Source organism: Rhinopithecus roxellana, chromosome 6 (assembly GCF_007565055.1).
Source record: "Rhinopithecus roxellana isolate Shanxi Qingling chromosome 6, ASM756505v1, whole genome shotgun sequence".
Classification (NCBI taxonomy): domain Eukaryota; kingdom Metazoa; phylum Chordata; class Mammalia; order Primates; family Cercopithecidae; genus Rhinopithecus; species Rhinopithecus roxellana.
In genome coordinates, this window is record NC_044554.1 from 52,353,489 (window position 1) to 52,366,970 (window position 13,482).

Here is a 13,482-nt window from a genome sequence, read left to right on the forward strand (position 1 = left end):
GCCCAGAAGTCTGAGGCTGCAGTGAGCTAGGATCGCACCACTCCACTCCAGCTGGGGCGACCGAGACAGACCCTGTCTCTACAAAATAGATATACAGATACAGATTTAGATCTGTGGGTAGAGGAGAATTCTGTCCGGTCTCAGAGAGTTGGAAAGTGCTTTGCAACAAATTTTAGAAAAAGCAAAAACTCCAGCTTCACCCTTGTCTCCCATTCCTCTGGCCCTAAAAACTCCTAGTTAGAAGTATGCCTTAAGAATTGCACAACGGCCCCTCAACACAACTGCCCAGTCCACAGGAGCTACTTCATAAATCGACTGCATTGACCTCTAACCTTTGTCCACTCAGAGCAAGAATCCACTGCAATGGACAAAGGACAAGAGTTTTCACAGGAACTGCTGACACACAGCTAAGACACCAGCTGAGGAGGCAGCGGTACAGCACTGCAGCTAAGGGTGAGCTCTGGAGTCCTCACCTTGCTGCCTACCAGCGTGTGATACTAAGCAAGTAACTTCATCTCTGTGAGCCTCACAGTCTTTATTGATAAATGGAGCTAATGCCTATCTATGTCAGTGGGGTGCCCAAGAGGATCAGCTGAAAGGCACTAAACCACTTAGCGCAGGAGTTGGAAAAAATAATAATCCATAACGGGTAGTTGCCATTATCAGACAGATCCAGGCCAGGCGAGGTGGCTCACACTTGTAATCCCAGCACTTTGGGAGGCCGAGGCAGGTCAATCACCTGAGGTCAGGAGTTTGACACCAGCCTGACCAGTATGGTGAAACCCCATCTCTACTAAAAATACAAAAATTAGGCCAGGCGCAGTGGCTCACGCCTGCAGTCCCAGCACTTTGGGAGGCCGAGGCAGGCAGATCACTTGAGTTCAGGAGTTCAAGACCAGCCTGGCTAACTCGGTGAAACCCCATCTCTAGTAAAAATAGCAAAAAATTAGCCAGGCGTGGTGGCGGGCACCTGTAGTCCCAGCTACTCAGGAGGCTGAGGCAGGAGAATGGAGTGAACCCGGGAGGCGGAGCTTGCAGTGAGCCGAGATCGCGCCACTGCACTCCAGCCTGGGCCATAGAGCTAGACTCCGTCTCAAAAAAAAAAAAAAAAAAAAAAAACACACACACACACAAAAATTAGCCGGCCGTGGTGGCAGGCGCCTGTAGTCTCAGCTACTTGGGAGGCTGAGACAGGATAATTGCTTGAACCCAGGAGGTGGAGGCTGCAGTGAGCCGAGATCGCACCACTGAACTCCAGCATGACAGAGTGAGACTTGTCCCCCACCCCGCTCCCACCTCCCCACCTCCCCAAAAAAAGATCCATAACGCCATTCTCATTCTTGACCAAGCCACTTTAATTTGTAACTTTAAATATGAAGTCGATAATCCTCGAAATTCTCACCCGGCTCCTGCAGGAAAACAAAAGTAGAAAGCTTTAAGTACTTTTATATTCACTAATTCAAATCCATAATTCATTTATTCAATTATTCAAGTCTTTGTTGAGCACTGATCATGTGATAGCCTTGTAGAGGAGAGAAGCAAAATCACCCTTCAGGGTTTACAGTCCAGTCATTAAAACAAACTTGTTGGCCAGGCACAGTGGCTCACGCCTGTAATCCCAACTCACTGGGAGGCTGAGGCAGGTGGATCACTTGAGTCCAGGAGTTTGAGATCAGCCTGGACAACATGGCGAAACCTCATCTCTATAAAATACGCAAAAATTAGCCAAGAGTGGTAGTCCCAGCTACTAAGAAGGCTGAGGCGGGAGAATCACTTGAGCTCAGGAGGTTGAGGTTACAGTGAGCCATGATCACACCGCTGCACTCTAGCCTGGATGACAGAATGAGACCCCATCTCAAAATAAAATAAAAAAATAAATAAATGTAATTTAATTTAAAAAATAAATATAATTAAAATAAAAGCATGTTAAATAAGAACATCTTAACCCCTAGGGGCCTATGGGGAAAGGGAAGCTTCTTAGTACCTCCCTTCTTAAAGAAAAACTCTTGACTTCCTGACCTGGAAAATGAAAAAGCCATAACCCTTTACTGTTTAAAGAGTTAATTTTCATATAGTTCTATATAGTAATATTCCCATATGCTGGATCTATTTAAATGTTGAAAGCAGGACACTGTAGTTTTGCAGCTACATACTGTAGGCTCCATCTGTCCTGTTCACCACTGTAGGCCTGTGCTTGGCACAGAACTGGCCTTAATATATCGTTGATCAGTGGATAGATAAATGAAACCCTAAAATTATAACCTAACTTAGAAAAAAAAAAAATTTATTATACAATGGGCCAGGTGTGGTGGCACACGCCTATAATCCCAGCACTTTGGGAGACCGAGGCAAGAGAATCATCTGAGCCCAGGAGTTCGAGACCAGCCTGGGCAACATAGTGACACCCTGGTCTCTACGAAATAAAAAACGTAAATAAAATAAAACATACAATGAAAAGAAGAAGAGACCAAAGCAAATGTGAAAACTTAAGACAGAAATCAGATACGTGGCCAGGCACAGTGGCTCACACCTGTAATCCCAGCACTTTGGGAGTCTGAGGCGGGCAGATCACTTGAGGTCAGGAGTTCGAGACCAGCCTGGCCAATGTGGCAAAACCCTGTCTCTACTAAAAATACAAAAATTAGCTGGGTGTGGTGGCGTGTGCCTGTGATCCCAGCTAATCACTTGAACGTGGAAGGCAGAGGTTGCAGTGAGCCAAGATCATGCCACTGCACTACAGCCTGGGCGACAGAGCAACTCTGTCTCCAAAAAAAAAAACAAAACAAACAAACAAACAAAAAAAACAAAAAGCAGATACAGGATTTGGTTAATTCTGCTTCATGCTGTTAGAATATGCAGTTTTTTCAAGTCCATCATAGGCATACAGTAAAAACTAATGTTTATGAAAAAAGGTAAATATGACAAAGAAATCTGGAGCACACCCACTTGTACAGAGTGAGTCTGAGTCTACATCTTCAGTCTGCATCATCAGGAGGGATACCTAGTTCTTCATCTGTCCACTGGAAAGGATCAGGATACGGAAAGTGACCCTGGTGACAACCATTTAAAAGAAAGAAAAGTCAAGAATTTACATTCCATGCAACTAATTAAATTGTGAAATAAATCTTGGAAAGAAAAAAAAACCAATATGGCTCAGCCCCTGACCACAGGAACAAATTCTACTTCAATTATTCAATGGCCCACCTGTTCTTTAGTTTGTTCATTATATGGGCTCTGGCCTGAATTTTAAAAGTTTCCCCATTTGGAGGTACCAGCCTAAGCCATTGGTACGTGTTTGTGATGGAGGGAGGATGGGGGAAGTGGACGCAACAGGTCTCAAAGGTTCCTGACATCCTGGCAGTCCTGGCAAAATATGTTTCCACCTCTCCTAACATTACTGCTGTGAAATAGAGAAGCCTCGGGAGACGCCTCAGGCGGGCTTCCTCATCTTCAATCCTGATCTAAGGGCTTATCTGGCTGCATCATCATCATCTCAGACCTCACAGCTATATACACTATACCCACTCCGGACAACTGACCGACAGTGAGGCAGGGGCACCTCAAATATTAAATGTGCTGCCCGTTCACAGACACCCAGGCAGCTCCTTACTGAAGGACAACAGCACAGAGAAGTTCTAAGAGAAATGGGATATGAAGCCACTTGATGCTTCTAAAACTTACATACTTAAGATTTTTTTCCTATCCTGGAAACAAACCCAAATTTACTAAAATTCAAAGTATTCTGGATCAACAAGCACAGATTTCAATGTCTTAAAGGTGTCATTTCCTAAAGAACAATCTGCCAATGTGGTAAAACCTCAGTTGAGGTTAACGATATGTTAGAAAATCACTAAAACTAACTTCCCTTCTCAAGACAAAAATTCACTCATATCCATCCCACCCAAACCTGGCTGCCCTGGGCCTCTGGACAGACTAGAAGACATTCGTCATTTAACGGAATCTAAGTGTGAAACCTAACCTACCAATGAACCGCTAGTTCAGAAGTTAAAAGAATTCATTTCTGGCCAGGGGCGGTGGCTCACGCCTGTGATCCCAACACTTTGGGAGGCCGAGGCAGGTGGATCACTTGAGGTCAGGAGTTTGACAGCAGCCTGGCCAACATGGTGAAACCCTGTCTCTACTAATAACAAAAAAAATTAGCCGGTGTGGTGGTACACAACTGTAGTCCCAGCTACTCAAGGGACTGAGGTACCAGAGTCACTTGAACCCAGGAGGCAGAGGTTGCAACGAGCCGAGATCGTGCCACTGCACTCCAGCCTGGTGACAGAGTGAAACTGTCTCAAAAAAAAAGTTAGCTTCTAGTCTCCCTAGGATGGCAACCTAACAGAAACCTTAAGAAACGGACCACCTAACTATACATCCTCGTGTAAAAAAAAGGTGAGAAGATAACATGTTTCATTCAATAATAGGATTCTCACATATACATATGGACAACGTGGTGGCAAAGGGCTATGTCCAGACAGAGAAATGGTCTACAACAGGCCGGGCGCGGTGGCTCAAGCCTGTAATCCCAGCACTTTGGGAGGCCGAGACGGGCGGATCACGAGGTCAGGAGATCGAGACCATCCTGGCTAACATGGTGAAACCCCGTCTCTACTAAAAAATACAAAAAACTAGCCGGGCGAGGTGGCAGGCGCCTGTAGTCCCAGCTACTCGGGAGGCTGAGGCAGGAGAATGGCGTAAACCCAGGAGGCGCAGCTTGCAGTGAGCTGAGATCCAGCCACTGCACTCCAGCCTGGGTGACAGAGCGAGACTCCGTCTCAAAAAAAAAAAAGAAATGGTCTACAACAGAAAAATAAACCAGTTAAGCTATTAATACATCCTCCCTCCCCCTACCCAAAAAACGACCAGAGCTCTTCTCCTGCACTTACCAGCACCTCTTCTGAGTCATGCCAAAAGCGCCAGAGGATCCAGAACCACATGAATCCACTTAAGAACTCGCCCTGGAACACCTGGGATCTGGTCAGCTGGGGGAACTGTCTATACCGGGGCTCAATGTGCACACCCCCACCGGCACTGCAAAACAAAACAACAAGGCTAACAGCGCGCCATGTTCTCAAAGCATGAAGTCATCCAGAACTCCTCTGAGTTACCTCCTAGAACCAAAGCTAATGTTTCTCATCTCCAATGAAATACAGACAGTTCACAATCCCTTGAAATACTCATTTTTTACTAAGCTTGCTTCATGTGTAGCAGCAAAAACTGACCAAAACTGACAAGAGGCTCATTTTGGTTTTCAATTAGTGAAGATTCATTCTTTTGCACTAGAAATTTGAATGTGTTGATTCTGGGGTTCCAGCCCCAAAGGTTTCAGTTAAGAGACTGTGAACTTGTTAGTAGGTCACTAACTTACTCAGAAAAATAAGTTAATTTTGTTTAGCTATCTATCTGAGAGGCAAATTATGTCCTCTGCCTATCACAATCTTTATTAAAAGGCAACCACATGGGAAAGAGGACTCGCAAACCCTATTAAATATGCTAACGGCTCTGAACAAAGAACTTTAAACAGTAAGTTTGATTACGTGTTTCTTTTTACTTCATTTAGACTTTTGACAAGTTGTGGCACAGAGTCCATAAGAGTTATAGTCAATGGATTCAGTTGGAGTATAAATACTATACGTTGCATCTAATTTAAATTATTTGCACCTACTGGGGCTATTCCTAAAACCTATTCAGCAGCCATACATACGCTAATACACAGAAGTGGATAAAAAAAATTTTAAAGAATTCCTATATAAAATATGTTTACCAATTTCATCTAGGTAGGAATCAGCTTATAAACCATATTCTCTTTTGTGCAGCACAGAAATTAGTACCTGTACAAAAAGTGCACTGAAATTTCTTGTCTTCATCATGCACAGATTCGTGAACAGTAACATGGCAGTGGTTCTTGATATATGGTAGCTAGGACTGTTGGTTTTGTTTGTTTGTTTGACAGACTCTCCCTCTGTCACCCAGGCTGAAGTGCCGTGGAACAATCTTGGCTCACTGCAACCTCCGCCTCCCGGGTTCAAGCAATCCTCCCGCCTCAGCCTCCCACATAGCTGGGACTACAGGTGTACGCCTCCATGCCCAGCTAATTTTCGTTTTTTAGTAGAGACGGGGTTTTACCATGTTGGCCAGACTGGTCTCGAACTCCTGACCTCAGGTGATCCACCCACCTTGGCCTCCCAAAGTGCTGGGATTACAATACAAGCGTGAGCCACGCTCCCGGCTGTTTTGTTTTTTTAAAGATAGGCTCTGTCGCCCAGGCTAGAGTGCACTGGTGTGACCTTAGCTCAAGCGATCCTTCTGCTGACTGAGCACCTCCTGGGCTCAAGCAGTCCTCCTGCCTCAGCCTCCCTCCCAAGTAGCTGGGACTACATACAAGTGTACACCCCCAGACCTGGCTAATTTTTATATTTTTTGTAGAGACAGGGTTTCCCTATGTTGCCAGGCTGGTAGACTGTTTTTATCCTCTCCCACTCTAAAAGATAACTGGCAGTTATCGAGTGTTTACCATGTGCCAGATACCACACTAAGCATTTTATAAGTTTTAACTCACTTAATTTTCGTAACCTTACGATAGGGCCTGTAATTATTAATGATTTACCAATGAGGTGCTATGTGATGGCAACGCCCAAGCTCTTGCCCACAAACACATACCATTAACAATTTTCTCCTTTTATTAATCAAAGACATAACTTTTAACTAGAATTCCAACCAGCATAAAACCAACGTTACCACATTGAAATGATAAATTCCATTTTTTTTTCTAAATAGTCATCCAAAATTTAGCACTTTTATTTGGAAGCCTCTATGTAGAGTACTGATAACTAGTTATGAATAAGGTGATGTTTATTTTTTGCAGATGTGTGTATATATGTACTTTTTAAGTATGTTTAAAAAGGTCCTACCAAATATCGCCACTTTACAACTTGAATGACATAGCATACTGTTTCCATAATGTCCTCATATACCATATTATTTATTCAAGATATTACATTATGTAAATAAACCATGCAGGATCATTCAATGTGGTGTAACATGAGCCTTTTTTTTTTTTTTTTTTTTTGAGACAGAGTCGCACTCTGCCTCCCAGTTCAACCAATTCTCCTGCGTCAGCCTCCCAAGTAGCTGGGATTACAGGCGTGCGCCACCATGCCCAGCTAATTTTTGTATTTTTAATAGAGACAGGGATTCCTTATGTTGGCCAGGCTGATCTCGAACTCCTGACCTCAGGTGATCCGCCTGCCTTGGCCTCCCAAAGTGCTGGGATTACAGACGTGAGCCACTGTGTCTGGCCAACAAGATCCTTATTCTTTGATAGCTTTTTGATACAATGTAGGTATAAGTGCCCAGCAGTAAAACTGATTAAAACAAGATTTGAAGGCCGGGCCCGGTGGCTCACGCCTGAAATCCCAGCACTTTGGGACACCAAGGCAGGTGGATCACCTGAGGTCGGGAGTTCAAGACCAGCCTGACCAACATGGAGAAACCCCATCTCTACTAAAAATACAAAATTACCCGGGCGTGGTGGCACATGCCTGTAGTCCCAGCTACTCAGGAGGCTGAAGCAGGAGAATCACCTGAACCTGGGAGGCAGAGATTGCAGTGAGCCGAGATCGCGCCATTGCACTCCAGCCTGGGCAACAAGAGCGAAACTCAGTCTCCAAAAAAAAAAAAAGACTTGGGTAATGCCGATGCCAGCATTATAGTTCAAACCCATCTTAGCAGCTCCCCACGCTTCGTTATTGCTAGAGTGACATGTTGTTTTAATTGCAACCTGAAGTAGGCACTGCAAGGTGGAAACCTTTTGGAACAAAGATTTGAAAGACTGCAATTATACCACAGGAACAATGACAACGGCTGCCGTGACTAAGGAATGTAGAGACTCAACACCTACTTCACGATGTTATGTTCCAAACCAGGTTGTGGACTGCACTGTGGCAAACTGGATACCCTGAACAACTCTCCAAATTAAACAACTGCGCTTCTAGATGAGATTTTTAAGATTTTTACAAACATCACTGACCAGGCACAAAAGGAAGGAATCCACCAAGGGCAAAATCCAAGTAAAAACAAGGCCCGGAAGCTAAGCAATCACTGACGCTGCCTTCACCGGGAGCCCTTGAACCTCCCCCAGCATAGCTACATGAGGTGTGGGGACAAGAGACGCAGCCTGGAGCCCACCCAAGGTGGGAGGGCTAATGACGAGATCGCTGAATAAAGCTGCGGCCCCATATGGTAAAAGGGTGAAGAAGAAATAAACCTTCCATGGACAAGGGAACACGAATTTGTTCTCAGAAGCCAGTCCTCAGGCAGATTTGCACCCAAATTCACACTACCTGCGTTGGGCCTGTGTAGACCAAAAACCCCAAGCCAAGAATTTCATGTGAGCTTGAATTGGGGCAGCGCCCTCAAGAGACTGAGAAGCAAGATCTCAAAGAAGTTCCAGGGAAAACAAGTTCAAGATCAAAAACCGTAAGGGAGTAAGACACTATGCGCAAGTCCTGTAAGAAGGAAAGAGAACAGAGAAAAAACAACATCCAAGGAAATAATGGCTGTTCCAACTTCGAATGTTTGAGAGTCAAGTTTAAAAACAAAAATGCACCATAACTGTTAGTTACTTTTTTATTTTTATTTTTTTGAGATGGGGTCTCACTCTGTCACCCAAGCTGGAGTGCAGTGGCGCGATCTCGGCTCACTGCAACCTCCGCCTCCTGGGCTCAAGCAATTCTCCTGCCTCAGCCTCCGCAGTAGCTGGGATTACAGGCGCGCACCATCATGCCCAGCTAATTTTTGTGTTTTTAGTAGAGATGGGGTTTCACTGTGTTGGCCAGGCTGGTCTGGAACTCCTGACCTCAGGTGATCTGCCTGCCTCAGCCTCCCCAAAGTGCTGGGATTACAGGCGTGAGCCACCGCGCCTGGCCAAAGTTACATTTTTAACACATAAATCAGACCACATTACTTTCCTGCTTTAAAACTCCAATGGCTCCCCGTGATTCTTAGAATAAAATCCCGAGTCCTCCAAAGCCCTCTCTAATCTGACCCCACACTTGTCCCTGTGACCTGGTGTCTCCCACTCTTCGCCTGCGCTCCACTCCAGCCTGGCCTCCTGCCAACCCTGCGGGCTCCGGCCTCTCCACCTGATGCCTCCTCTGCCCTCTTATGTCCACCGGGCTCTTCCCTTGAGGTCTCTGCATGGCTGACTTCTCATCCCTCAGGTCCCGCTTCAAACCACACTCCCAGGCATCCCCACGCCATCCCCAAATACAATATCCCTTCTACTTTCACACCACGCATTCTCCACATTAATCCCCAGCTGTATTCTTCTCTTCGTAATCCTTGATAGTACCTAAAAACGTCCTTCTTTTCTACTTGTGTCTCTCCTGTCCAGAATGTACGCTTCATTCTCTCTCGCGTATTCTGCTATATCCTCAGCACCTACACAGGAGCGGGCATAGAGAAGACGCTCCATAAATACGTACGCACTTAATTATCACCCTCTGAAATCAGCGTGTGCTACGAACAAGCCAATACCTCAGGGAGGAGCAGCATCCCCCCATCTCCTCACGCAGGACCAAGGGCCGTCGCTCGTGACTCTCCATCACTCTCTTTGCCCAAGTCTCAGAGGGCTTTGCCTTCTGCCCACCCCACACCTGCCCCAGCTCCAGTTTCTTAATCCATGTGGGACTTCACGCAAGTCACTCCTTTCATTTCCTGGACCTCAGTTCCTTAATAACAAAAATAGTTAAAGAATACTTGTATGGTCCTTGGCAGGCACCAGCAATTGTTTTAAACACTTTAGTGAGGCCAGGCGCAGTGGCTCACGCCTGTATTCCCAACACTTTGGGAGGCCAAGGCTGGAGGATCACCTGAGCCCAGGAGTTACAGGCTGCAGTGAGCTGGGATCGCGCCACTGCACTCCAGCCTGCGCGACAGAGTTAGACTCCATCTCTTAAAACACACACACACATACACACAAAACAAAACACGCTTTAGACAACAGTGACTCATTTAGTTCCTTACAAATGGACGCTAAATGGGTGAGAAACTGAGGCATTAAGAGAATAAGAAACTCTTCCAAGGTTCCGCTGCTGGAGTGTGGCAGAGGTGGGATTTGAACCCAGCCACTGTGGGGCCAGAACCCCGCTTGGAATCACGACCCCACAATGCCTCTTGGTAAAGTGTAGCTGATGATCTAAGGGATCCGAAATCATCCATTACTCTTTTCCAGCCCTGCTCTTACGGAATCTCTGCACACCACCAACTCGGCTTCGGCAGCTGCTCCCGGCCTCGACCCCCGGCCCTCAGCCCTCCGGTCAGCGTCTCGGGCCACCTCGCGGGCGGCTCTGCCCGTCACTCTCCTAAACGCCACAGCTGCCCCAGCGTGGGCTTCCGGCTTTCTTTCCTCTCACCCGACAGCGCTCTCTCTGGGCGGTCGCCTCCACTCCCTGCAGTCGGAGTGATGCTTCAGCATTAAAAAGCCGTCACGTGACGTCTCTGATTAAAGGCTGCCCAACCGACTCTACCCTAAATTCCACAGCCAGGTACCAGGACCCTGGACCGCGCCCTCCCTAGGCGTCACCGCCGCCGCCCTCCGCCTCGCTCCAGCAGCGTCCACAAACGCCGCGCAGGCTGCTGCCTCCGCCTGGACAGCCCGCGCCGGCGCCCACTAGCTCAGCCGCTCTGCATTCACGCGTGCGTCTCCCGAGGGCAGGTAGCCCCTACGAACAGGACAGCCCCGCACACGGTGTCCCATCTGGCCAACGAAGTTTCTCCCTGTCTCCCTCCGCCCAGTTGGGTCCCTCTCCCCGAGCCGCGGCGTCAGGGGACGGGCGGACTACATGTCCCAGCATGCCTCAGGATGCGGCCTCTCCAGGCGCCCCAGTCAAGGTGAGAGCGTCCCAGGGACCCGCGCTGTCCGCTACAGGCCGGCGAGGCCCCCATCCCCAGCCGGACACTCACTGACGGACTCCACCATCTCCAGCCGTCCGTGCGCGGCCGCTTCTGAAAAGGCGGCCTCCAACGCGAGCGAAAGACGCCAGCCGAGTCAGGGCGTACATACTCGCCTGCGTCAGTCCCGCAGTCCCCAGCCGCCTCGCCCCAGCCTACTTCACTTCCTCGGCGCCCCGCCTTCCGTGACGTCACGGAGTCGCCCATCTCCAGGAGTGGGGGAGCCGGCAGTTGCTCCCGACCCAAATTAGCTGTGGGTCCTTTAGCTGCAGGAAGCCTCTCTCCTGAGAGCAAAGCCCACGCATAGCTTATGGTTGCTGAGCTGCCCCGTGCCTGTAGGGCTCTCCCCCTGTTCTCCTGCCCCTCCTAAAACTGAGTGGTGTATAATTTTTTTTTTTTTTTTTTTTTTTTTTGGAGACAAGGCCTTCCTCTGTCGCCCAGGCTGGAATGCAATGACACCATCTCGGCTCACTGCAACCTCTGCCTCCCAGGTTCAAGCGATTCCCTTGCCTCAGCTTCCCGAGTAGCTGGGATTACAGGCGCGCGCCACTGCGCCAGGCTAATTTTTGTATTTTTAGTAGAGACGCGTTTTCACCATGTTTGCCAGGCTGGTCTCGAACTCCTGAGCTTAGGTGATTTGCCCGCCTCAGCCTCCCAAAGTGCTGGGGTTACAGACGTAAGCCACCGCTCCCGGAACGGTGTATAAATTAGAGGAGATCATCCGCTATCTTCTGGATGAAAGTTGACTTTCCAGTCGACATGGAATAGTGTGGCTTTAATACTGAAGCATACTTATTTGTTTTCCAGATATTCGCTAAGAACTCTAAGGGCAAATATCCCTTTCTGCGTTTTGCAGGCCGCATCGTGGCCCTCTTCTGGTTATCAGATGAACACCCTATTTGAACGGATGTATTTCAGAAAGTGAGGGAAGGGATGCCAAGCGCTACCACCGAGCACTCAGCTTCTAAATGCAAATAAGATTCCCATTCAAATTTTAACTAACTGTGAGGACAGACTCTAGGTGACCTAACATACAGCATCTAAGTAAGCCCAAATCAAGAAGCTACTCTGGAGCTGGAAGTAGAAAACAAAGAGATGAGGAAAAAAAGTTGTTCACAAAATTTTATGTTAACTTAATTCCCTACTCTGAAAGGTTCACTTGATTTCCCCCTCCCTATAGGTTTTGTTGAGACCAAGTCTCACTCTGTTGCCCAGGCTGGATTCAGTAGTACGATCTGGGCTCACTGCGACCTCCGCCTCCCGGGTCCAAGCGATTCTCCTGCCTCAGCCTCCCAATTAGCTGGGACTACAGGCACCCGCCACCACACCCGGCTAATTTTTGTATTTTTAGTAGAGACAGGGTTTCACCATGTTGGCCAGGCTGGTCTCAAACTCCTGACCTCAGGTAATCTGCCTGCCTCAACCTCCCAAAGTGCTGGATAACAGGCATAAGCCACTGCGCTGGCCCATGTGCCCCTTTTCTATTGCTGCTGTAACAGCTCCTAGGAACTGAGGCCCTGGGCCCAACACCCCCCAAGCTCACCTGGCATCAGATCCACCCAGTGAAGCCTGGAGATGCAGCCGCCTTAGGAAAGACCCTGAGCCAGAGGACCCAGCTGCACCCAGATTTCTGACCCACAGAAACTGGGAGACAATAAATGCTGTTGTTTTAAGCCACTATATTTTGGGATGGTTCGTACACAGCAATAGATAATACAGGCCACAAATGGCTTGATTCGATTCACTGGCTTTAAGGCTGTGTTGCCATAGGCTCGGGGAGGAGACTGCTGTCTTTTTGTCCCCCTCCCGCCTCCACACTGTACCTGAATGTGCACTGGCACAAGGAGCTGTGTGACCAGCTGGTGTGCTCTCTCCCAGCCATCTGGAGCTATCCCAACCCCTCTCTGCCTGCCTTGAACGCCCCAAGACCTGGGAAGGAAAAAATAACATCACCTCCCTAGAAAAAAACTGCACCAAAGGAATCTCTGTCCACCTAAACCATACTGCTCCCTGAAAGACAGGAATGAGGAACTTTATCCTGGAGAAGGAAAAAATGGAAGAAACTAGTCCTGTGGTCAGGGCAGGGCTTTTGGAGAGCACAAGGGCTTGACTCCATTCGCTGCCTAGTGGTTTCTAAGACGAGCAATATAATCTATGAAGGTGCAGGGATAAAATGTGATTTTACCTAAAAAAAAAAAGAGAGATATTAAGCTTTACAAATATCCCCCCTCCAGGCTGACCCCCAGGCCCCTCCTAGTCTGCCAGCCGGCCACATCAGCTCAGCTCTGAGAAGAAAGCCCATGGTTGGGCCTGGTGGAGAGGGGCAGGCAGTGGTCACTGCAGGTATGTCCCCGGGCACTGCCATGGAGAAGAGGACATACTGGTTATATTAACTCTGTTCCTATTCACCAAAATTAATGCCTGCAAGTGGACAGGCGCAGACACTGTGGCAGAGAAACTGTAGTTCCAGACTAGCGTGTGAACCCGGGACCCTGTTAAGGAAGTAGCCAAGCTGTTCTGCTC

At 47.9% G+C, this 13,482-nt stretch overlaps 1 protein-coding gene across 2 annotated transcripts; it reads right to left on the reverse strand.

Annotated features, from left to right (window-relative positions):
* Positions 1 to 1,331: 1,331 nt before the first annotated feature.
* Positions 1,332 to 11,135, reverse strand: NDUFB2 (NADH:ubiquinone oxidoreductase subunit B2). 2 transcript variants are annotated; one of them, XM_010359809.2, is made up of 4 exons: positions 10,972 to 11,135; positions 4,893 to 5,037; positions 2,947 to 3,050; positions 1,332 to 1,409 (listed from the first exon to the last, which is right to left on the reverse strand). In XM_010359809.2, the coding sequence occupies exons 1-3, from the start codon at positions 11,067 to 11,069 to the stop codon at positions 2,976 to 2,978; spliced, it is 318 nt and encodes a 105-aa protein (XP_010358111.1). In that variant the 5' UTR covers positions 11,070 to 11,135; the 3' UTR covers positions 1,332 to 1,409; positions 2,947 to 2,975. The 2 variants fall into 2 exon arrangements, with proteins under 2 accessions (XP_010358111.1, XP_030787792.1); XM_030931932.1 differs by lacking the exon at positions 10,972 to 11,135 and adding an exon at positions 9,359 to 9,431.
* Between the last annotated feature and the right edge of the window lie 2,347 nt (positions 11,136 to 13,482).